This window comes from Herpailurus yagouaroundi, unplaced genomic scaffold, assembly GCF_014898765.1.
Source record: "Herpailurus yagouaroundi ecotype Mexico unplaced genomic scaffold, PumYag 220, whole genome shotgun sequence".
Taxonomy (NCBI): domain Eukaryota; kingdom Metazoa; phylum Chordata; class Mammalia; order Carnivora; family Felidae; genus Herpailurus; species Herpailurus yagouaroundi.
Genome location: NW_024412451.1, coordinates 1,296,915 through 1,322,355, shown reverse-complemented (window position 1 = coordinate 1,322,355; position 25,441 = coordinate 1,296,915). Strand labels below are relative to the sequence as shown.

Here is a 25,441-nt window from a genome sequence, read left to right as displayed (position 1 = left end):
GACTCGACGTTAATAGAAAGACAACTTACTGGGCACGAGGAATTTTGGGACGGAGATGTAGGCGTAAGGAAGAACAGGGCTTAATAAATTTTATACAGCCTTAAAATCTGAAAAACAAACCACTTTCGCATCCAAAGTAACAAGGTCTGAATCACACACAGAAACACAAGCGCGCGCGCGCGCACACACACACACACACACACACACACACACACACACACACACAGAGTACAGACGCACAGTGGGTTCCCCAGTGTCACGGAGAATGAAAACCCAAACACACCTACACACACCGAGGCATTGTTTCTTTAAAACAAACGCATACTTAACATCCGCGGTGGTCCTGGCTCTACTGCAGGCGCAGGTGCCACCCTTGGGGCGCGAAGGACGAAAGTCCAGGCCCCCTCACAGAGCTCGCACCCAGGGAACTATGGTACCCAGGAGCCTGCTACCTCCACTTCCCGCCGGCAGGGTCGAGGCCCCGGAGTCCGCATGCCCTTGCTCCGCGTCCTACAGCCTGGACTTACATCCCACTCGCCTTCTCCACCCATGCGGGACCACCTGAGAACACCGCCCTCCACAGGGCCGCGTCTCTTCCGCCGCGCGCAGGCGCACGCCTGCGCCTGCGCACTCTGAGCACAGGCGCCGCCACCGCCCGCTCCCTGCTGCCTGGGCTGCTCCCGCTGGACTGCATTTCCCAGAAGCCACCGGGCTCGCATCCCCCTCGACCCCTGAGTCCTTTTCCGGTGTCCAAACAGCTGTGGTCCCTACGTGGTGAGTAAGACCTATCCAAAGATAAAAATCAGCGGAGGCTTCCGCACTCTGACCAGAGCGGGACGCAACCCGCGGAGGGGATGAGAGGTCTCCAGAAGAGAACAATCCGGGAGATGACAGGGCGTGTAGAGCCAGGAGTCTCAGGCCTGTGTCTGCGCGAGCAGCAGAGATTTGTGTGCCCCCGAGATGCGTGCGTGTGTGTATGTGTGTGTGACAGCGTGTCTCCGTGACGTCGTCTGCGTTTGCATGTCAGTGACAGATACTTGATTTGTGCTTATTTAACTTCATGGCTTATGGGTGACCGACGGTTGTGTGGCCGTGTGGGTTGTCATTGGAACGCACGGCTCTAGGCTCCGCGGATCCTCCGCCCTGTGTCCTCACAGCCACTTGGGGACGGCCGCAGATAAAAGAGGGAAGCCAGATTCGGGGCCTTAGAATGGAAGAATGGAGAATTACAGCAAGGTCACACAGACTTGATCTTGAGATGAGATTTTTTTTTTTTTTTTTTTTTTTTTTTTGAAGCTCGATGTGGCCCCAAGGCAGGCTTTTGGAAAGACCTGATGAGGTCCCAGGAGTAGGAGTAGGATCCCCCCTGGAAGCTCCTAGAGGTCACCTACATGTTTCCTAACCACAGCATTTCCAGAACTCCGGCCCCAGGAACATGCTGTGAATGGAGATAGATTCCACCCGAGACGTCAGTGATCCTGGCCTCTCTCATACTGGGAAGGTCAACACTGCCTTTCTACTCCCAGTCTGGTTGTGTGTGTGGGACTGGTGTTAGAAGTTACTGTGCTATCCAAGAAAATCCTGATGTCTCATGATTGCTTTCTCTTTTCCCAGTGCTGCCAGTCTCTTAAAAAAAAAAAAAAAAGATACTGAGAGCAAAAAGAATTTTTGTTACACATCTAAAAGTTAAAGTTCAGGTGAGTTTGTATATCCTCATTATTCGTAAAATGCACTTTAATTGTAAAGTTATGGGACCCTTTCTTTTCCTTCTTCTGAAATGTCCTGCCTACCAGTGACATTATCTGTGAATTGTGTGTGAGGTCATGCAGGTGGATCATCCTTCTCAGGACCCCCAAGCCCTTCTCCCCATAATTTAATCTGTTGCCTACAGTTAGCTATTATGTTTCTAATTTTTGATGACCAACTAAATTAGTCTATAGTGAACATCATTATGCATAGATCTTTATGTCCTTTTACAGTCATTCCCTAAGGATAAATTTCTAGTTTTGAAATTTGAGTCAAATACCAGATATTTACAATATATCCATATGCTTGTACTCTGGAATACAGTGACAAAAAGATATAGTTGCTATCCTCAAATTACTTGTCATCCAGTAAGGAAATGAAATCAAAGTAGGAATAAGATAGACTATGTGAGAGGCCACGAGGAGAAATTCAGGTGATCTGCTTTAGGAGTTCACAGGAAGAGACACCATTCTGTCTCTAGCAGCCCTGTCACAATATGATCACATTATGCCAACTCCCTTGTGTCACCATACCACACTTTGTTTATCCATTCTTGTGACAACGGGTTGTTTTCCGCATTTGACTTAGGAATAAACCTTCTATGAACACTCTTGTACGAGGCTTCATGTGGACATCTGTTCTCGGTTTTCCTGGGTATGTACTTATGGGCAGAAGTGATTGACTTCATTTACTCTCCACTGCAAAGTATAGTTACTTTTCAAACTGGCCGTCACTTGATATTGTTAATCGTTTCATTTTAGTCCATTCGGATAGATGCACAGTAGTATCTCATTGTGATTTTAATTAGCATTTTCTGATAAGTGGTTATGTAATATCTTTTCATATGATACTGTCCATTTTGATATACTCTTTATTAAGTATTCAAATCTTTTGTCCATTTTTTGGTCTGTTTTTTTGCCATTTTCCTGTTGATTTGTAGGAATTATATACATATTGAATACAAGTCCTTTGTGTGTGTATGTAAGCATATGCATGCCTGTGTGTGTGTGTGTGTGTGTGTGTGTACCTGAGATCAGAAAAAGAAAGAATGTCTTTCATTAGCCTAGAGCTTCTGACTCACTTTATTCATGATATCTTATAATGAAGAGAAGGTCTTAATTTTAATCAGTCTTTTTCTTTACGGTTATTGCATCTTTGTTCTGTTTAAGACATCTTTTCCTGGGGAAGAAGGGACAGCTCCTCCTTATGGTAGAATTCCAGGTGTTGAGTGTAGAAGGGAAGAGGGAGATAGAAAATGGCAATTAGGCAAACACCACAGAAATAGTTGTTTCAGACACAATCAACTGATAGATGCTGAAACTAGTGGGTGAAAATTTGAGGAGAGAAAGGATTTGTAGTGTCAAAATATTTCCCACGCTGCCTATTGACTACAAAGGGAAAGATAGTAACTTTACAGTGGGGAAACCCAGCAGAAAGCAGTCTAATCAAGTGTTCAAGGTTAACCTCACCAGTAATAAGGCATTGGCATCATGGGCCCTTTCTTATGGTGCGAAGAGAAGGACACAACATCATTGTGGTACTGCCGAAAATACGTGACCTCACTGCAATCATGAAAATATTAGAAAAACCAAGTGGGGGGACATTTGACAAAATGATTGGTATTCCCCCCGAGATGGCAAAGTCATGAAGATAGGTGCGGTAGACAGACTCTATGGTGACCGCTCGATTCCTGCCTGCTGGTGTCTGTGCCATTGTATAGTCCCCACCCCTGGAATACAAGCTGAGCGTCTGACTTGCTTTCAACCAAGAGAAAATAGCAAATGTGAGGGGATGTCACTCCTGTGATAAAGTTACATTATGGTCAAAGTAATGGTATGTCACTGTTGTGGTTATATCATGTCATGGAAGACTCCGTTATAGCAGACTAGAGCTAGACTCTCCTTGAGGGCTTGATGTAGTAAGCAGCCATGCGGGAGAAGCCCATATTGCCAGAAACGCAGGTGGCCTCTAGGACCTGAGGGTGTCCACCAGGTGACAGCCAGCAAAACGCTGGGGCCCTCAGTCGTATAGCTGCAAAGAAATGAATTCTGCCAACAATGCGAATGAACTCTGAAGTGGGTTCTTCCCCAGGTGAACCTCTGAATGAGAACACAGCCCAGCCAACACCTTGTTTGCAATTTATGAGATCAGCCTAAGGAGAGCATCCTGCTAAACTGTGTGCAAACTCTGGGTCCACAGAAATTGTGAGATGATAAATATGTGTTGTTGTAAGCTAAACTTGTGGTGGTTTGTTATGGCGGCAGTTGAAAACTATTACCGTGAGGAGACCATGGAGATTGGAAGAGACTAAGGACAAATAGTAGCTAAATGCAATGTGGGATCACGTATAGGATCCTGGAAAAGAAAAGGACATTAGTGTGAAAAACTAGTGATATTTGAATTAGATGTGCCATCTCTAGTATTGTCCCACTGTTAATCTCCTGGTTTTGATTACTGTCCTATGTAAGATGTTAACATTGGGGTGAGGGGTAAAAAGAACTCTCCGTACTATTGGAACTTTTTGCTAAGTCTAAAATAAGTAAAAATAGAAATTAAACTAAAAACGGGGGAAATTTTGCACATCCATAATCTTGGAGATATTTTCCTATTCTTCCAGAAGGGTTATTGTTTCAGTTTTCAAACTTAGGCATATGATCCATCTTGAATTTATATCTCTATGTAGTAGAATCAGGGTCAAAATCATTTTTTTGCACACAGACACTCAATTGCTCAGGCACCATTTGTTGAAAAAGACTATCCTTTCTGATTTATATTGCAATCAGACTTTTTTGAAAAATGTGACTATATATGTGCAAGTCTCTGTCTGGAATCTGTTCTATTGGTCTGTTTGTCAATCCTGTGTCACTATCACTGTTTTAATTACAGTAGCTTTCTGTCATGTCTTGATATCTAATAATGTGGTTTTGACAACTTTGTTCTTCAGAATTGCCTGGACTATTCTGGGTTCTTTGCATTTCCATATAAATGCAGAACAAGTTTGTTAATTTTCTTTTTTTTTTTAATATAACTTGTCAAATTGGCTGTTAATTTTCTTTAAAAAAATATCCTGCTGATATTGTTGGAGTTGCATTGAATCATTAGATCAATTTAGAGAGAATTAAAAGTTAAAATTGAGTCTTCCAATTCTTGAACATAGAATATGTTTCCATTTGTTTAATTGTTAATTTCTTAATGTTTTGTTGTTTTCAGTCTAAAAGTCTTGTACCTCTTTTGTTAGGTTTTTCCAAAGTGTTGTATTTTTTAGGTTTTTTTTCATAAACTGTTGGGATTTTGAAATTTCATTTTCCAGTAACTTTGCTTTAATACAATTAATTGTTTTATACTTTGACCTTTTATTCAACAATCTTGCTAATGAATTCATTTATCCTAATAGTTTGTAGAACTGAATTTTTTTTTCAGTGTTCAAAACCATGTTATCTGCAAACAAAGATGGCTTTACTTTTTTTTTTCCAATCTTACCTTTCATTTCACTTTTTTTTTCTTTACGGTACTGGATAGGTCTTATAGTATAAAATTTAATGGAACTGGTAAGAATGGACAACCTTACCTTGTTTCTGAACTCAGAAGGCCAGCGACCCATATTTCACCTCTCATATAACGGTAGCTGTAGTTTTATTCTGTAGATTCCCTTTATCAAATTAAAGAAGTTCCCTTCTTTTCCTAGTTTGTCGAGAATTTTTATCATGAACTGTGGTTGAATATTATCAAAGATTCTCCATCTGACAAAATGTATGAATGGCTTCCTCCTTTATTTTTTAAGTTTGGAAGGTTACATTGATTTTTTGAAAATTAAACGACCTTTGTATTTCTACATTAAATCCTTCTCATCATCTATTATCACTGGTACCATTTGGTTTACTATGCTTCCTAATATTTGGTTTAATATGCTTCCATCTATGTTCATGAGAGAGATATGCTGTAATTTTCATTTCTTGTGATTAATACCCCTGTCAGGTTTTGATACTACAGTTGGCCTCATGATATGGTCCATTTTTTTTTCTGTTTTCTAGAAGATACTGAGTTTTACTAGTATTTTTAATTCCTTCAGTGTTTGGGAGAATTTGCCACTGAAGCCTCTGGGCCTGACATTTTATGGGAAGTTCCTTAATAAAGGTTTTATTTCTTTTTTTTTTTTTTTAATGTTTGTTTATTTCTGAGAGAGAGAGAAAGAGAGAGAGAGAGAGAGAGAGAGAGAGAGAGAGAGAGAGAGAGAGACTCTTTCTGGGGAGGGACAGAGAGAGAGGGAGACACAGAATCCGAAGCAGTCTCCAGGCTCTGAGCTGTCAGTACAGAGCCCAACATGGGGCTCAAACTCATGAACCCAGTGAGATCATGACCTGAGCCAAAGTCGGATGCTTGACTGACTGAGCCAGCCAGGTGCCCCAAAGATTTTCTTTCTTTAGTAAATACAACAATATTCAGAATTTCCATTTCTTATATCTGTTCAATTAAATTTATTTCAAGGAATTTTAAAATGTCATCTACATTTTCAAGTTTATTGGCATAAAGTTGTTCATGAAATTGTCATCAATTTAATGTCTATAATATATGTAGTGATACCTCCTTTCATATTCCTGATATTGGCATTTATATTCTAGACCAGTATAGCTAGAGGCTTATCAATATTATCTCTTCAATGAAATAGTTTTTGGCTTTATTCATTTTTCTCTGTTGTATATGTGGGTTTTTTATGTCACTGGTTTATAAATTTGCTTTTCTTGGGGCGCCTGGGTGGCGCAGTCGGTTAAGCGTCCGACTTCAGCCAGGTCACGATCTCGCGGTCCGTGAGTTCGAGCCCCACGTCGGGCTCTGGGCTGATGGCTCAGAGCCTGGAGCCTGTTTCCGATTCTGTGTCTCCCTCTCTCTGCCCCTCCCCCGTTCATGCTCTGTCTTTCTCTGTCCCAAAAATAAATAAACGTTGAAAAAAAAATTAAAATAAATAAATAAATAAATAAATAAAAATAAATTTGCTTTTCTAGCTTCCAAAGGTAGATCATTGATTTTTAACCTTTATACTTTGATAATACATACATTTATGTTTAGCTCAAGGGGGTCAAAGAGTGTAAAGAAAGAATAACCTAAGTGGACAATTATTACAAATGCTCACACTGTCCACTGGGAGAAAATAAATTCCAGATTTATTAGCATTGACATAATTTGACACAGGGTTTCCATCGTAATTTCATTACTAATTTACTTGCTTTGTCAACATATCTGTAGTACATCTAACAACTATGATGGAGATTAAACAATGAATGGCATTTATCTGCAGCATTTATTAAAAAAAAAAAAAACATAGGTAAAAAATGTTGGGCGTCTGGGTGGCTCAGTCAGTTAAATGTCTGACCTCAGCTCACTTAGGTCACGATCTCATGGTTCGTGGGTTGGAAACCTCGCATCAGGCTCTATGCTGACAACCCAGAGCCTGGAGCCTGCTTTGGATTCTGTGTCTCCCTCTCCCTGCCCCTCCCCCATTCACGCTCTGTCTCTGTCTTTCTCTTAAAAATAAATAAACATTAAAAAATTTTTTTTAAGGTAAAAAATACCTTTGTAAGTATTGGTTTGGTTGCATCTGACAAGTTGTGTTATATCATACTCTCAGGATCATTCAGGTCTGGTTTCCATTATGATTTGTTTTTTGACCTGTATTTATTTAGAAGTGAACTTTTTATATTTGGAAACATTTGAGAAATACCTGTTTTTAAGTTCTAAGTTAATTCCAGAGGCTTCAGAATATATGCATTCTTTTTTGATATTAATCATTTGAAATTTATAGATGCTTGTTTTATGGCCCAGAATATTCTGATAAATACACTGTGAGCATTTGAAAAGAATGTGTATATAGTCTATAGTTTGGGAGTACAATGTTCAATTAGGTCAATTTGATTACTCCTGTTCAAAGTTTTATGCCCTTATTTTTTTTCTCTTCCTGTCATTGGTTACCAATGGAGGGTATTAAAATCTCAAACATTTGAAAGGGTATTAAAATCTTAAACTATCCTTTAATTCTGTTGGCTTTCCTATACATATTTTATTTATTTGTTTTAATCTTTTAAGTTTATTTATTTATTTTGAGAGAGTGAGCGAGCAAGGGAGGGGCAGAGAGAGAGGGAGGGAGAGAACCACAGGCAAGCTCTGCACTGTCAGCACAGAGCCCAATGTGGGGCTCGAACTCACAAACTGTGAGATCATGACCTGAGCTGAAACGAAGAGTTGAACACTTACCGACTGAGCCACCCAGGCACCCCTCGCTTTATATATTTTAAAGCTGTGTTATTAGGTACGTAAGAAATGTAAGACTCCCATTTTGTTCTTGTTGAATTGTACAACATGTCACTTATAATGCTGCTCGCATTGAAGCCCATTGTATCTGTTATTAATATACTAACATCAGCATTCTTCTAATTAATGTCTAATACATTTTCCACTCTTTTATCTTTAATATGTCTGTGTCTTTATGTTTCAAATGTATCTCTTATAAGCAGCATAATTGATCCTGTTGTTCTTTTCAATCTAATCTGACAATCTTAGCTTTTAAATGCAATGTTTAGTACATTTATATTTCACTATAATTACTGATAGAGTTTGATTTAAGTCTGTAATCTTGGGATATATTTTGTTTGTCCTACTCATTCTCATTTCCTGTCTTATTTTCAATTAATCAAGTATTTTTTATTATTTCATTTTATCTCTCTGTTAGGTTTTTCTGGTTGTACATCTTTGTATAATTCTTTAATTCTTTGTATAATTCTATAATTCTTTAACTGAGCTATTTTTGACTGCATCTTTAATATAGTCTCCTTTAGGTTAGGGCTTTTACTACCTACCAAATAATGTGAGACCATTTTAAGTTTAACTCCATTTATGGTGTTACTGTCATTTCTTCTTCATTACAAGCCCCACAGGTGTTATTATTTTTGTTGCTTTAAAACAGTCCATTTGTTTGGTCATATTATTCATATATATATACTGTCCTAGCTTTTTGTACATCCACACTTCCATCCGGGATTACTTGCCTTTAGCCTGATTGCTGTCCTTTGGTATTTCTTGTATTGTGGGTCTGTTAATAAATTCTCCAAGCTTTTGTTAGAAAAGGTCTTTCTTTCACTTTCATTTCTTTTTTAACTGTTTATTTATTTTGAGAGAGAGCAAGCAAGGGGGGAAGGGGCAGAAGAGAGGGAGAGAGAAAAATCCCAAGCAGGCTTCACACTGTGAGCGCAGAGCCCCATGCAGGGCTCCATCCCGCGAACCATGAGATCATGATCTGAGCCAGAATCAAGAGTTAGATGCTTAATTGACTGATCCACCTAGGCGCCCCTCACTTTCATTTCTGAACAATATTTTCTTCGGGTATAAAATTCACAGTTGTCATATTTTTCTTTCAACACTTTAAAGATCTGATTCCATTCTTAGGCTACTATAATTTCTGTTGAGAAATGAACTCTTTCTCTTGTTGTGTTCTTATAACTGATATCCTTTAACAACATACTATTAAGATATGCTTTTAAACTTTGTTTTTCAGTTGTTTGGCCATGCTGTGCCTAGGTATGGATTTGCGCATTTTATCTGGTTAGGTTTGATGAGTTTTTTGATTCATACATCAAAGCATTTCATGAGATTTGTGATGTTTTTGTCCATTGCTTCTTCAAGTAAATTTCCTGTCTTATTTTTTTAGGTGTTCAATCTCATGTCTTGACTACCTCTTGTATTTCTCTTATGTTCTGCTCTGTTCTTTCCTTTTTTCTCTCTGCATAAGATTATTGTTAATTTGACTTGACATTGACAATTCAATACATTCTTAATTTTCAGTATTCTATTCTTATAAAATGTTCATGTGAATCTCTTAAGATTCTAAATCCCTATTGATATGCTTCATTTTGCAGTCTGACTGAGCCAGCCAGATGAACCCCCCTCCCCCACTTTTTTTTTTTTTTTAAATTTATATTTTTGGGACAGAGAGAGACAAAGCATGAACGGGCGAGGGGCAGAGAGAGAGGGAGACACAGAATTGGAAACAGGCTCCAGGCTCTGAGCCATCAGCCCAGAGCCCGACGCGGGACTCGAACTCACGGACCACGAGATCGTGACCTGGCTGAAGTCGGACGCTTAACCGACTGCGCCACCCAGGCGCCCCTCCCCCACTTTTTTTAAGTAAGCTCTACACTCAACATGGAGCTTGAATTCACAACCCTGATATCAGTAGTCATGTGATCTACCAATTGAACCCATTTTGCATCCCATTTTGCCCATATTTTTTTTTATTTTTTTGAGCATCTTAATATAATGTTTTTAAGTCCTTGTCTATTAGCTTCACTATGTAGATAATCTCTGGATCTGTTTATACTGAGATTTTTTTCTGTTGATTATCAGTAGCCTTCTCCTGTTTCTTTGCATGTTTAATAATTTTTATTGTATGCTGGCATTGTGGATAATATACAGACTCTGGATTAGGTTATCTTCCTTTAATGAGTTTACTTAAGGGTTTCTCATTAAAATTTTTTTTTTTTACCATTTATTTATTTTTGAGACAGAGGGGGACAGAGCATGAGCAGGGGAGGGGCAGAGAGAGAGGGAGACACAGAATCTAAAACAGGCTCCAGGCTCTGAGCTGTCAGCACAGAGCCCGACGCAGGGCTTGAACTCACGGACCACAAGATCATGACCTGAGCCTAAGTCGGACGCTTAACCGACTGAGCCATCCAGGTGCCCCAAGGGTTTCTCAGTCTTAATGCTGTTGATATTTTCAGCTAGATAATTCTTTGTTGTGGGGAGGAGGGGGCTTTCCTGTACATTACAGGATGTTTCACAGCACCTCTGGTTCTCTACTCACTAGAAACAATAGCAGCCCTTTCCATATTTCGACCACCAAATATGTCCTCAGACATTGCTAAATGTTCCCCTGTTGAGAACCAATGGTCTGTACAGTCATTTTCAAAGTCTGCTTCACTTTCCATTGCATGAACGCACTATAATTTATTTAATTGACCATCTATCTAAGTACCTTTAGATTTAGTACCTTTAGATTTCTCTCCAGTTTTTTCTTTTAATTTTAACTAGTATCTATAATATTCCTTTATACATCTCTAGGCACATTTTACAGTTATTTCCTTTGGATGGAAACTCACAAATGGCCTTTCATGGCTAAATTCTTATGGAAAATTCTACTTACATGTCTCAACTGCACTAGGTTTTCAGAAGTCCACAGGACACCATAAGAATGCTCTTAGGGCACCTGGGTGGCTGTTGAGCATCTGACTCTTGATTTCGGCTCAGGTTATGATCCCACTGTCATGGGATTGAGTGCTATATCAGGCTCCTCACTGAACAGAGAATCCCTGCTTGGGATTCTCTCTCTCTTCCTCTGCTCCTTTCCTGTGCTTGCGTGTTCTCTCTCTCGCTCTCACTCTCTAATTAAAAAAAAAAAAATATTCTTTTCCCCACAACCTTACTGTATGTGGTACATCACCAACCTTTGAAATCCAACAATTGAATACCTGTAAATGTTAGTACCTTATTGCTTAAAAAACATCTCTTTAGTAAATCTTTTGATAGGTGAAGTTTTAATTACCTATTCTTAGGTTTCACACAAGGGAACAAAAAATCTGCGTTTCAAAGGCAATAGTTAGGGGGAAAAGTTGGCCCTATAATTATAGAAATTAAATTCAAAACATATCACTTCTACTTATTGCTCATGATATAGGGAAAAGGCTTTAATTAAATGTTAATGTGTACACACTACCTATCACGTAAGGTTGCAAAAATCTGTATGTTGCTGTGTGGTTTCAGTAAGCAGGAATTCACTCCTCTCTTGTGGGTACTGGGTGGCTCGGGAGCTGCGGGCACAGGCAAGGACTCATGCCAGCAAAGTAGATCCTGATAGGGAAATCCAGGTTGGTCAACCCAGAGGATCTTAGAAGTCAAAGTTTTGGCTTAGGGGAAAGACTTCACATGGGCAGGCAGTTTTACAGTGGTCAAGGTTTCCAGGTTTGTCTCTACTGTTTTCTGTCTTTGGTGCAAAAGATTTTATGTCCAAGTCCATGAAGGATAAAGGTTGTTGCAGTTTGTGTTGTATGACTTGGTCTTTACCCTGGAACATAGGCCTGGATGGGGGAGGATCTATTCAGAATCACTGAACAACCCAGGCAGGGTTCAGTTGGCTTGGTAAGAATGAAAAATAAGGCACTGTGGGTGTCCGGATCGAGCTTTGGTGCAAGAGTGCCCCTGTTCTGTATCCACTCTTGTGTGGCTTGTATCTGTAGGTATGGGGAAGGGCTTGGGTTTCTCTGGACTTCTCATATCCCCTGATGTGTGTTAATGTGTTTGGGAGGGTGGAGAGTGGGAAAAAACAGTGGGAAGCAGAAATAAAGAAGAAAAAAGAAAGGTTCTCCTACCTTAAATAATTTTTGGAGTTCCGAGATACACAAGGTCTCAAGGCCTCTTTTTCCTCTCTCAGCTCTGGCTTCTCTGAACTCAGCTTCCCTAATAGAGGAAACCTGAAGAAGACAGGTGGTTTGAAAACCATGGCCCAGGTAGGTGTCTCTATCCTGAAATACTGTGATTTTTAGCTCATATAAAACTTTCATTCTTTATCCCCAAGGCCCCTATCTAGGAAAGTTGTATCTCTGACCCTATTTCATGGTTTCTCCCCTTACAGAGAAGGATGATGTCCTCCTCATTTGCTCCTTGTTTTTTTAGAACTGATTTTCAGTTATTCATCAAATAATTCATTTATCTTCTATGCGTTCAGTCTTCTCTCGAGAGCATTGTTAAAGGAATGAAAGAGTAAAGTACCTAGAAGGAAGTATTTGAGCTTCCCTTATCAGGTTTGTGGTTTCATGAGATAGAAGTGATGGTCCTATTTGATCACAGGAGGGTACACTTTCTCCATAGTTTTCCAGGGAGGTAAGGGAGAATTGGGTTAGGAATGTTCTCAGGGTCAGGTGTGAGATGAAACCTCAGCTTTGAAAAGCTTTTCAGTTTGGGTAGAAATGGTATTGGTGCCGAGAGACAGACAGACAGACAGACAGACAGACAGACAGACAGACATCCATCAGGGCCCTGGCTAAGGAATCACTGAGAACTGAATAAGGTAGTAAGGTCCATTTTGTATTGGAAGAGAAATAGCTGGTCTTGAGTCAATCAGTGTTGGTCTGATCATCCTATATTAGTGTGTTCTAACTCAGGAACAGGAATTCAGTAAGGGATTGTAGAAAGGAAGATCATCTAGAACTACACGTCCTAGATGATACTGAACAGTGGGGAAAAGCTTAGGATTTGGGTCCACCCTAAATATCATAATAGCATAATACTTTACATTTAATATTATTTTAATAACATTGATAACACCTTAAGACTTTAAGAAAAATTAAATCTGATGTCTTTAAGAGGGACTAAATGAAAACTTTAACTTGTGAAAATAAAGGAGATGCTTATGATACACAACCTGACATATATTACATCTTGATAAAATTACTTAATTTTATAGAAACTATTTCCGAAGATAGAAACTTTATCAGCTTTTTGAAGTATAACTGACATATAATTGAGTGTATTTTGTCTCTTTAGAGTAGCTTTATTGAAATTTAATTTACAATAAATTGCTCATGTTTAAAGTGTGGAATTTAATGAGTTTTGACCTATGTATATACCTGTGAAACTCTTACCATTATCAAGATAATAAAAATTTTTCTCATGTCCCTTTATAATCGCCCCCTCCTTACCTGCTCCCAACCTTGCCCTTTGTGCCCAGGCAATTGCTGTCTTCCTTTCTGTCACTATAGGTTAGTTTGCATTTTTCTAGAATTTTATATAAATGTAATCATACATCATGTGCTCTTTCATTAGCTTATTTCATTCAGCATATTTATGTTGAGATTCATCCATATTGTTGCATATCTTATTCCAGTATATGTTCCATTCCAGTAGTATATTCCATATAATTACTGATTAGTATTCTCGTCTCAGGATATACCAAAATTTTCCATCCATTCTTCTGTTGATGGATATTTGAGTTCTTTCCACTTTAAAAAAGAAAATTTTTTTTTTTTATTTTAATTTGAGAGAGAGAGAGACAGAGCCTGAGCAGGGGAGGAGCAGAGAGAGTGGGAGACACAGAATCCAAAGCAGTCTCCAGGCTCTGAGCTGTCAGCCCAGAGCCCGATGCGGGGCCTGAACCCACAAACCGTGAGATCGTGACCTGAGCTGAAGTCGGAGGCTTAACCGACTGAGCCACACAGGTGCCCCTAAGTTCTTTCCACTTTTTGACTACTACAAGTAAAGCTGCTATGCCAAAATGCTTCATGCCAAAATCTTTGTGTGGACATATGCTTTCATTTATCTTGGGTGAACACCAGGAGTGGAATGACTGGGTAACGTGGATGTTTAACTTTTTAAGAAATAAACTGGGACACCTGGGTGGCTCAGTCAGTTAAGTGTCTGACTTCGACTCAGGTCATGATCTCGCAGTCCATGAGTTCGAGCCCCGCGTCAGGCTCTGTGCTGACTGCTTCAGATTCTGTGTCTCCCTCTCTCTATGTCCCTCCCCCACTTGCGCTGTCTCTCTCTCAAAAATAAGTAAACATTAAAACAATTTTTTCAAAAAGAAATAAACCGTTTTTCAAAGTGATTGTACCATTTTACATTCCCACCATCAGTATTTGAGAGTTCCATTTCTTTCCACATCCCTGGCAACACCTAACACAGCCTATTAAATTTTAGCCATTCTAATAATTATGTAGAATACTGTCTCCTAGCAGTAAGCTAGGGCAATCATAGAGTTCACTGCATTTGTTACTTATCTCTCAATGATCACTACCTAATATTTTCTGTTTTGAAAACTATTGTCTCATACATTTTGTCCATGTTTTTGGTTATTTCACATGGGAAGGTAAATCCAATCCCTGTTACTCCATTTTTGCTGGGATAGATTTTTTATTTCATTTTGGGGAAGAAAGTGAACAATGCTCCTTACATATACACTGAGGAGAAAAAAGGTCAGAACGTGCATTTACTAATAGTGTCTGATTTAGGTACATAGTAGGTAATGTGCCTATATATACTGTTTCATTTAATTGGGAAAGTCTTGGTTACTTAATTCATTTTCATACATTTAAAGTTTTCCTCTATTTTTAAAGAAATTTGTTGTACTCCAACAGGATTCTTCAAGACTGTGTTGGCACTCTACTTCAGAAGCTAATTTATTTATCTTCGTCTGATCGTGTCATGATCTTGTAACTCCGCTTACTTGTTTTTCTGTATTGCCCCCTTACTGCAATTCAGCCATTCCATCTTGAACATTTTTTCTTTACTGTTACAAATAATACGTGGGTTTGTCATTTCAGGTGCCATTGACATTCAGTGATGTTGCCATAGACTTTTCTCAGGAGGAGTGGGAATGCCTAAATTCTGATCAGAGGGATTTGTACAGAGATGTGATGTTGGAGAATTATACTAACTTGGTCTCACTGGGTAAGGACATCTGCCTGAAGTGATGTAGAATCTGCTGTCTGGAATAGCTGCTTTCTCCACTGTGTATTTTATGTTCTATAGCGAGAAACCAGATAAATGTCTCCATATTCATATTCTCCAAGGCCTAGTTTGACCTTTATTAGGTGGAAATGGGCATCTCTCTTCAGCACCTGAATCTTTTCTGTCTTTCATTTACCTCCCTCCGCCCCATCCTACAATTCCTTCTTTTTCTAAATCAATAAAGGTTTGAATTATTGGGCTTTTTCCTGCATAACCAATGCAAAGGAAACACATTTCATATTATGTGTATGTCCAGAATATCTACAAATATTCCACTTTAATTGCTGGTCCACCTACATGGAGAACAGATAACACGGGGTCCTGGTTTTCTCTTTGCCACAAAAGAAGCGTGGTAATTTCTACAGTGTAGAATGAATCAAGAGTATTATCTGCTTAGTGTTATTTTTGCATTTACAGCAGGAGAAAAGTTGGCTTGCAGTGCTTTTATAGATTCTACTGAGAAGTGAAAGTCTTTGTTCAGTTTTTGGAAAATGCTTGGCCATTATTTCTCCTGGGATGCCAGTTATGGTGATGTTAGATATTTCTAACACAGTTCTATCATGGATTTATTTCCCTTTCTCTCTATCATTTTCTGTTGACGTGTATTTCAGCTCATTTATCCCATATTCTGCTATGATGAGTCTGCTCTTAAAGATGGATTTTTCATATCAGATGTGGTCTTTTTCAGTTCTAGAAATTCAATTTGGTGGTCTTTTATGGCATCTAATTATCTGTTGAAATTCTTCATTCCTTTATTTACTTTCTTTTCATTACTGTTTTCTCATCTGTTTTCTTAAACATTTTAATCAAAGCTATTATGGAATTCTTGAAGGCCTTCATTTTTTGTACTATCCTTGGGTATGATTCTCGTTCTTTTTTTTTCCTCTCATTATTCGTCATCTGGTAATTCCTCTTTAAGTCACCTGGAATTGTGATTGTATGCTGGACATCGTGTTCACAAGAACTGAACAGTTTCCATATGATGGGATCTTCCACCAGAGTATTTACATTTTCCTCTATTAATTGATAGGATGGCAGGCTGATCACTATAATACAATCAGGGAATGAGCTGGGTCAGTGCTAGTTTTCAGTTTGGGTAATGGTCAGCTACCTCTTTTTTATCACTTTACTGCTAGCTGCACTCGGAATCAATGAGTTTCTACAGGGGAAAAGTAGTGGATCCTCAGGACCAATTCACCACTTCTTCATGGCTCTTATTGCTTATCTGTTTCGATTTTAAGCTGCTTCTCCCAAACGATCTTTAAAAAAAAATTCTTTTTAATGTTTATTTATATGAGAGAGAGAGGGAGCAGGGGAGGAGCAGAGAGAGAGAATCCTAATCATAGAGCCTGATGCAGGGCTCAATCTCACGGCTGTGAGATCATGACCTGAACCAAAATCGAGAGTCAGACGTTCAACCGACTGAGTCACCCAAGTGCCCCTCTGAATGGATTTTTTTGATTCCAGAAGAATTGTTAAGAATTAATAAGTGAATCATCCGCTTGACATGCCAGGAAAAGAAGAGCATAACAGACTTAAAGAAAGTAGAAGAAAGGAAATAGTAAAAGAAAGTAGAAAGTAATGAAATGAAAGCCAAACACAAAAGAGCAAGTCAAATCAATTTGCTTCTCTCCAAGAACTAGTAAAAGTGGTGCAACTCTCTCAACATGAATCAAGAAAAAAAAAAAAAAATCTGTGTAAGGAAAAAAGCCACCTCATTACAAACCTTGAAGCCGTGAAATACAGTATTTTGAAAATCATCCTGCCAAAAAGAAACGCAAAATCAAATGAAATAAATGATTAGAAAATTTTAATCTACAAAAATTTCCACTCAAGAAAAAAACCTGAAAAGTCTCATAAGCACTAAAGGAACTGAATCAGTCATCAAGAGTCTCCCCCAAAATTAGAAGATTCAGGCCTAAATCATCTGTCATTAAAGTACAGGTGCAACAGTTTGAACATGTAAGAATTTTGGGAAAATATTCCCCATAAATGCTTTTGCATGTTGAGTCTAACAAAGAATAAGCTATGGAGAGAGGGACAAACCATAAAATAGACTCTTAACGACAGAGAACAAACAGGGTTGAGGGAAGGAGGAAGGTGGGGGATGGGCTCAATGGGCGATGGGTATCAAGGAGGGCACTGGCTGTGATAAGCACTGGGTGTCGTAGGTAACTGATGCATCACTTTCTGTTCCTGTAATATTTCACTGTATGTTGACTAGCTAGCATTTAAATAAAAACTTGAAACAAAAAAAAAAGAACATTAAAAGATGAGAAGAGTAGCCATCTTTTTAAAATATGGGATATACTTACAATAGCTTTTTCCAGTATCCTTGCCTACTAATTATATTATCTGCATCATTCCTTGGTCTGTTTCTTTTGATTCATTTTTCTCCTAGTAAGGGTCACATTTTCCTGCTATTTGCATGCCTGATCATTTTTTATTAGATGCCAGACATTGTGAAGTTTACTGTGTTGGGATGCTGGATTTCTACTATTCTTTTACACATTTTTGGGCTTTGGTCTGGGATACAGTTATGTAATTTGGAATCTGTTGATCCTTTTGTGGTTTGCTTTTAAGTTTTGCTAGGGTGGGTCCAGAACAGCTTTTAGTCTAGGGATAATTTGCCCCACCGTCACCCCCACCCCACTGAGGCCTTATCCTTCTGTGGAGTGGACTCTGTTTGATGCCTCGTGTTATGGGGTCTTCCCATTCTGGTTGGTGGAAACAGGAATTTCCCAGGCCCTTTCTGACTTCCAGGGGATGTTCTGCCTACTTCTATCTGGTAGTACATTCTTTGTTATTTGTTTCCTCACACAGATGTCCAGATTCATACTCCTCCAGCTTCAAGGAGATTCCTCTACAGATCTCTAGAGATCTCTCTTCCTCCTTTCTAGTACTCCAACTTGCAAATTCTGCATCTCTTTCTTTCCCTTCATTCTCTACTCTGTCTTCTCAACTCAGGGATATAGCTGCACTGTTTTAGTCTCCCCTCCTTGTGCTTTGTTCTGGAAATTCTCTTTAGGCAGTCAGATGTGGTACTTGTGGGGCACACTTCATTTGTTTCCCTTCCTGTCTGGCGCTATTTTCCTGTCTGGCGCTAGTTTCCAATATTTGAATGATATTGTTTCATCTATTTTGTTGGGTTTTCTAGTTATTTAAGGTAGGAGGGTAAATTTGATCCCTCTTAATGTTACATGACCAAAATCACAAATTATTCACTCTGTCTTTGAGAGCTTCTTTGCACTTTAATACAAGAGGTTTTAGACTCACCTTATATCTTCCCTGCCCTGGACCAGGAATTAGCTATTTCTCCAAGGCACCCTAGTTCACATTAGTGGGAAACAGTTTACAGAGACTGAAACCTGGCCAACAGGGAAGCTAATTGTAATCACCTTTTTGTGGGCATAAATACACATTTTTAAAATTATTTCTTCTATGGAAATTGGTTTGTTTAGATTTTCCATCTCTTCTGGGGTCTATTTCTGTTATTGTCTTACTTTTTATTTTGAAATAATTTTAGATTCACAGAAGAGTTATAAATGTGGTACAAAGAGTTCTAGTATACCATTCCCATAATGATGATAACATCTTACATAACCATGGTACATTTGTGAAAACTACCAAATTAACATTTTACAATTACTATAAACTAAATATTTTATGTAGATTTCGCCAGTTTTTGCACTAATGTCTTTTTTTCTGTTTCAGGATCCAATCCAGGATACCACATTACTTTTAGTCATCACGTGTCCTTAGTTTCCTCCAAATGTGACAGTTTCTCAGTTTTTCCTTCTCTTTCTTGACCTTGATACTTTTGAAGATACAGTTTGGTCAGGTATTTAGTAGAGTGCCTCCAAATTTTGGGCTGTTTGTTTTCTTATGATCAAACTGAGATTATGGATTTGGGGGAAGAATACCAGAGAAGTACCCTTCTCATTGTATAACGGGAGTACATGATATCGATATGATTTATCAGTGTGCTGTTAACCTTAAAAACTTGTATAAAGTAGTGTCTGTCAGTTTTCTTCACTGAAAAGTTATTATTTTTGTTTCCTTTTCATATTCTATTTGTTAGGACCAAGTCAGTAAATCTCACTGGGGTCAGTTTTTATAAATAATATTTTCAGAAAAAAAGTCATCATGTACATCTCAAATTTATTTGCATAGTTGTCTTTAAGGATTTCTTAAACATTCTCTATTTCTTTATTGATGACTGACTGCCTGTTGTCATTGCGTTTGGATTGTCTTCCTATCTTTTGTTCCTTGAATAGGTAGGCTAGTGGTTTGTTCGTATGTGTTAATTGTACAGTTTTATTTAAAATTTGTTTTTATTGATTTTCCTTTTCTGCTTTCCTTCAATATTTTTTTAATCATTCTTTTTCTAATTTTTGTCTTTTCCTAATTTTGGATTTAATATTTAATTTATTCACTTCAATTCTTTAATTTTTCATTTGATGTACACCTTTTGGTCCATGTGTTTGCAGCAATACAGTTGAAGGCCATAGATTCTGATGTGTTGTATTTTTACTATCATTCTTTTTAAGATGTTCTGTGGTTTCAGTTTGTATGTTATCATTCTCTAAAAGTAGTTGTTGGTTTTTATTTATCCAGAGAAAGGGTTTTGGCTTTTTGAGATTGCTATTCATTTTTCATTGATTCAGAGAATATTGTTTGCTTTACTTCAACTTTGTGAACATATTGTACTTCATTCATAGAAGAATCCCACTTGTCTTCACCTCATACTCGACCCATTTAGCACATGAGAGTCTTTCAGGCTGCTCCACCATCCAGACAGCCCATTTTTAGCCTACATTCAACGTATTCTTTGTTGCAGCGTCCCAGGCATTTGGTTTCCCAGGGTCTGTTCCCATGGTATTTAGTTACTTTATTTTTCCCCAACATCCTCAAGTTTAATTTCTTAGATGTTCATAAGCATTTAAAAATAATATTAACTATTGCAATTCCTGAAATGCATTTCTGTGAAATTCAAGGACAATTTGCCTTGCCTATAAAGGAATGGAAGGGAGAATTTGGGAAAGCCATTAGAGAGAAACAGAACACAGTTAGCATCAGTAGGATGGATAAACAATGTTAAAGTTCTACTGATGAAGGTAATACACCATCTGATTATCTTGATTGAGATAAAGCAGAAAAACAATCATGACTTGGCACAGGAAGGATGGAACAATGTACGTCAATTTAAGGGGATAAGCAGGTGGAGAACGATCAGGTATCACCTCTTTCCATTTATATTTTTGACTAAGCTGGTTTGGCTGTACATTTTTCTCACCTGTAAGGTAAATGATAGAGGAAAGCATACTTTACTATAATAAGGCATGAGAGATTAGGACCAGCGAGAGATAGTTGATAACTATTGCATCATTTTCAGAAACGAAATGGTTATTTTGCTTGGCTGCCTTCCCCAGTGACCTTGATTTTCATCCTTATTTACCTTTATTTTCATCCAAGTTATTTTTTTTTTAACGTTTTTATTTTTATTTTTGGGACAGAGAGAGACAGAGCATGAACGGGCGAGGGGCAGAGAGAGAGGGAGACACAGAATCGGAAACAGGCCCCAGGCTCCGAGCCATCAGCCCAGAGCCCGACGCGGGGCTCGAACTCACGGACCGTGAGACCGTGACCCGGTTGAAGTCGGACGCTTAACCGACTGCGCCACCCAGGCGCCCCCATCCAAGTTATTTTTTAAAATTCAGTACTTTATTCTACAACTAAGGACTTGTTTTGCAGTAGTAGTTGCAAGAATTTTTGAGTTTTAGAGTAAGAAACTAAGTAGTAAAACAAATGAGAAAATAAGTATGTAATAGAGAAAAGTATTTTGAAGACAAAAAGTTAGGTGTTGGAATACAGGATAAAGGATATGAATTTACTTAGAGTTAGCAGAGGCAGCCTTTCTGAAGAAGTGATTTCTAACCTGCAGCACCTGAAGATAGTAATTTAAAGGAGTGAGGTAAGAGGATTTCTGAAAGGTGGATCCCCAGGGAATGGGAAAGGTCATGGGACATCTTAGTAGCTGAAGAGATGCATTGGGATAGTATATAGGGAACAAAGATGCCAAGGGCTTGAAATGAATTTGTGTAAATAAGACATCCTTTTTATTCATGATTGTGTATTTAGGTTTCATGCTAAGATAAAGACAACCCACCGAAAAAATTACATAGAGCCTCTGATAGATAATGTTAGAAATGTAGATAACCAGAACCTACTCCTGCAGAATCTGATTCAGTCTCAGTGGATCTCTAAAAGGCACTATATATAAAAAGCTCTCTCTGTAATTTTGACCCACACTAAATATGAGAACTACTGACTTTTTCTCTTTGCCTACTCACAAACCTTAAAAGTCTCGTATGAACTTTTATAATTTCCTGAGGCCTTCTTGCCTCTTAAAAATTTAATGACACGATTTTAGGATTTTATAACCCTTTTACTTCCAGTGAGTATACTTCTCAATTTATCCCTATTTTTACTCTAGAAGGCCCCTCCTCACCCCCAGTACAGGAAAATAGCATTTATTTTCTCATTTTCTTTCAGACTTTGATTTTACAACTGAGACCAACAAGTTATCTTCAGAAAAAAGCAGTTATGAAGTAAATTCATACCATCGGGAGACAATGAAAAGAAGTAAAACCTTCAACCTAATGAGGTTTATTTTCAGAAATGACCCACAGTGCAGAATTGAATTTGGGAGAGAACAGGGACCCAACATGGGATGTTTTAGTCAAATGACATTTATAAAACATATATCTCTTCCTCTACATCAGAGAATTCACTCTAGAGAGAAATCCTATGAATGTAAGGAATGTAGGAGGGGCTTTAGAAAAAAATCACACTTTACTGAACATTTGAGAGACCATAATGGTGTAAGACCATATGAATGTAAAGAATGTGGAAAGGCCTTTATAGTTCTCCAGCATTTTATTAGACATAAAAAAATGCACACTGATTTGAAACCCTATGGATGTAATGGATGTGAGAAGGCCTTTAGGTTTTATTCACAGCTTATTCAACATCAGATAATTCATACTGGTGTAAAACCTTATGAATGTAAGCAATGTGGGAAGTCTTTTAGACGTTATTCTCACGTTACTGAACATCAGAAAATTCATATCGGTTTGAAACCCTATGAATGTAATGAATGTGGGGAAACTTTTAGATTGTACCGACATATGTGCCTACATCAGAAAATGCATCATGGTGTGAAACCCTATATATGCAAGGAATGTGGGAAGGCTTTTGGTCATCGCTCAAGTCTTTATCAACATAAGAAAATTCATTCTGGTGAGAAACCACATAAATGTAAACAATGTGGAAAGGCCTTTGTTCGCAGCTATCTACTTATTGAACATCAGAGAAGTCATACTGGCGAGAAGCCTCATGAATGTAAGGACTGTGGAAAGGCCTTTAGTAGGGGCTCAAGCCTTCTTAAACATAAGAGAATTCATAGTAGTGAGAAGCTCTATGATTGTAAGGAATGCGGGAAGGCCTTCTGTAGAGGCTCTCAACTTACACAACATCAAAGAATTCATACTGGTGAGAAGCCACATGAATGCAAAGAATGTGGGAAGACATTTAAGCTTCATTCATACCTTATTCAACATCAGATAATTCATACTAATTTGAAACCACATGAATGTAAACAATGTGGGAAAGCCTTCAGTCGTGTTGGAGACCTTAAAACGCATCAGTCAATTCATGCAGGGGAGAAACCATATGAATGTAAGGAATGTGGAAAAACCTTTAGACTTAATTCTCAACTGATTTATCATCAGACAGTTCATACTGGTTTGAAACCATATGTATGTAAAGAATGTAAAAAGGCCTTTCGTTCTATCTCAGGTCTTTCTCAACATAAGAGAATTCATACTGGTGAAAAACCCTATGAGTGTAAAGAATGTGGTAAGGCCTTTAATCGTAGTGATCGTCTGACTCAGCATCAGAGAATACATACTGGTGTGAAACCACACAAATGTAAGGACTGTGGAAAGGCCTTTACTCATTGCTATCAACTTACCCAACATCAAAGATTTCATAGTGGTGAGAAACTCTTGATGTAGTGAGAGTCAGAAAGCCTTTTAGCCATGGCACATCCTTTACCATTGTCACTATTCCACCACCTAATGATGTTATGGTAAAGATTAAGTTATTTAACATAAAAATATAAATGCTTAGAAAGGCATCTGGCACATAGTGTTTGTTTACTAAGTATTGTGGTTTTTAAATGATAATCACTAGTATTACTGTATATAAATTCATGTGGAAGGAGGACTCTATAAGCATATTTTTTTCAGATAATTCATTCTGGACAAAATCCCATAGAATATATTAAACAAGACCCTTTTTTATTCAAAGCTCAACCCCTTGAAGGTTAATAAGAAGAAACCCTGTGCCTTTATTGAATATTGAGAATTTAGCTGTTGAAAAACTAGAAAGTAGTTTGCAGAAACTTTTCTTACAATCAATCAATTCTGTAATACAAATAACATACAATCCACATTCCCTACAATTGAAATAAATTAAAAACTAATAATTTGGTAGCCAAAGACATACGTTGACTTGCAAAAGTGTTCCTCAAGTTTTTGAAAGTTTCCAAACTTACATAAAAGGTACAGCAGTGTTACAATGATGTTTTTTTGCCCTCCACCTAGATTCAATATCTAATATTTCTCTCTCTATGTATGAACATGTATATGTACAGATGCACAAATACCACATATCATTCTTATTGCATATTGAATGTATTTTACATATATCATTTTGCTGTGTTTTTCAGTGAATGTTTTAGATATCACTTCACCTCTAAAAAGTCAACATACAATTCTTAGAATTAAGGATAATCTTCTAGATGACCATTAACCCACTGTTACCTAAAAAGACATTAACAATAACCCTATATTGTTTCACAACATTCAGCCCATTTACAAATTTTTCTGATTGTTTAAAGAACATCTTCTAAAAGTGCTGGATTTTTAAAAAGTCAAAAACCAAACTAAGCTCATATATGTTCTATGACTGTGGCTTGTTGAGGCTGATAAGAATTGGTCAAGAATTTACTCTCCACCTCCTTACCTTTTTTGAAGACTCAGAAGAAGTAACCTACATAATATTGTTAATTCCATATTTGTCCTTTTTCTCAAGGTGGGCTTAACTTTTCCTCTTTCCTTTGTATTTATTTTGAACTGAAGGTTATGTCTAGAGGCTTGATTAGGTTTCAGATTACACATTTTTTACAAGACAACTTCATAGGTAATAGTGTACTTAATATTATAAAATATCAGTTGGCATACCAGTGAAACTATGTTTGGTCTCTTGGTTCATGTATTGGTCACCACTTCTCTCCGTTGTACTGGTACATTTTTTTCTTTGCAATTAGTAATCCACGGAAAGTCACATTGGCATTCCACTTGAAATTTAAATTGGTTATTATTTCAAAGAAATTAAGACCCCCCCAAAACTCCTCATATTTTATATTTATCCATATATTTGCCTTTCCCCATGCTCTTCATTATTCCCAGTTACCAATTCCCAATGGTCTGAATTTCCATGTGGTATCATTTTCCTTCACCTTAAAGAACGTTAGCATTTCTTGGAGTGCACATCTGCTGGTGATGAATTTTCAGTTTCTTTTACTGAATGCCTTTGTTCTTGAAGGCAGTATTTTTCTTAAAATAGATTTATGGGTTTTATTGTGTATTTTGAAAAAGATATTGTAACGCTGACTTCTGGCCTCCATAGATTATGATGAGAAGTCATTTGAATTATTTTCCTTCTGTGTCATTTCTCTTTGCATGTTTTCAAGATTTTCTCATTATCTGTTTTTCATCTGTTTGACTATGCTGGTCTAGGTATGGTTTTATGTTACTCCTGTTTGGAGTTCTCTGAGCCTCTGAAATCTGTACACTAATGCCTTTCCCCAAATTCCAGAAACTTTTATCCATATTCAGATTTTTTTTTCTGCCCTTGCCTCTCCTTCTGGGATTCCAAGTACTCATGTTAAATCTTTTGATATTATTCCACAGGTCACTTGTTCTGTTTTCTTCAACTGTTTTTCAGATTGGATAATTTCTATTACTCTATCTTCAAATTCACTGATTCTTTTTCCCATCATTTCAATTATGCTGTTAAG

The 25,441-nt window shown here is 37.9% G+C and overlaps 1 protein-coding gene across 4 annotated transcripts; it reads left to right on the top strand.

Moving 5' to 3' along the window:
* Positions 1–535: 535 nt before the first annotated feature.
* ZNF404 (zinc finger protein 404) lies at positions 536–24,604 on the top strand. Of its 4 annotated transcripts, XM_040457299.1 has the most exons (5): positions 540–774; positions 1,615–1,697; positions 12,221–12,296; positions 15,108–15,234; positions 21,850–24,604. In XM_040457299.1, the coding sequence occupies exons 3-5, from the start codon at positions 12,288–12,290 to the stop codon at positions 23,370–23,372; spliced, it is 1,659 nt and encodes a 552-aa protein (XP_040313233.1). In that variant the 5' UTR covers positions 540–774; positions 1,615–1,697; positions 12,221–12,287; the 3' UTR covers positions 23,373–24,604. The 4 variants fall into 4 exon arrangements, with proteins under 4 accessions (XP_040313236.1, XP_040313233.1, XP_040313235.1 ...); XM_040457302.1 differs by lacking the exon at positions 12,221–12,296 and having other exon boundaries at positions 536–774; XM_040457301.1 differs by lacking the exon at positions 1,615–1,697.
* Positions 24,605–25,441: the final 837 nt, after the last annotated feature.

Coding starts and splice junctions, on each gene's coding strand:
- ZNF404 (XM_040457301.1), top strand. Junction 15,235..21,849: donor TACTAACTTGGTCTCACTGG/GTAAGGACATCT, acceptor ATTTTCTTTCAG/ACTTTGATTTTACAACTGAG.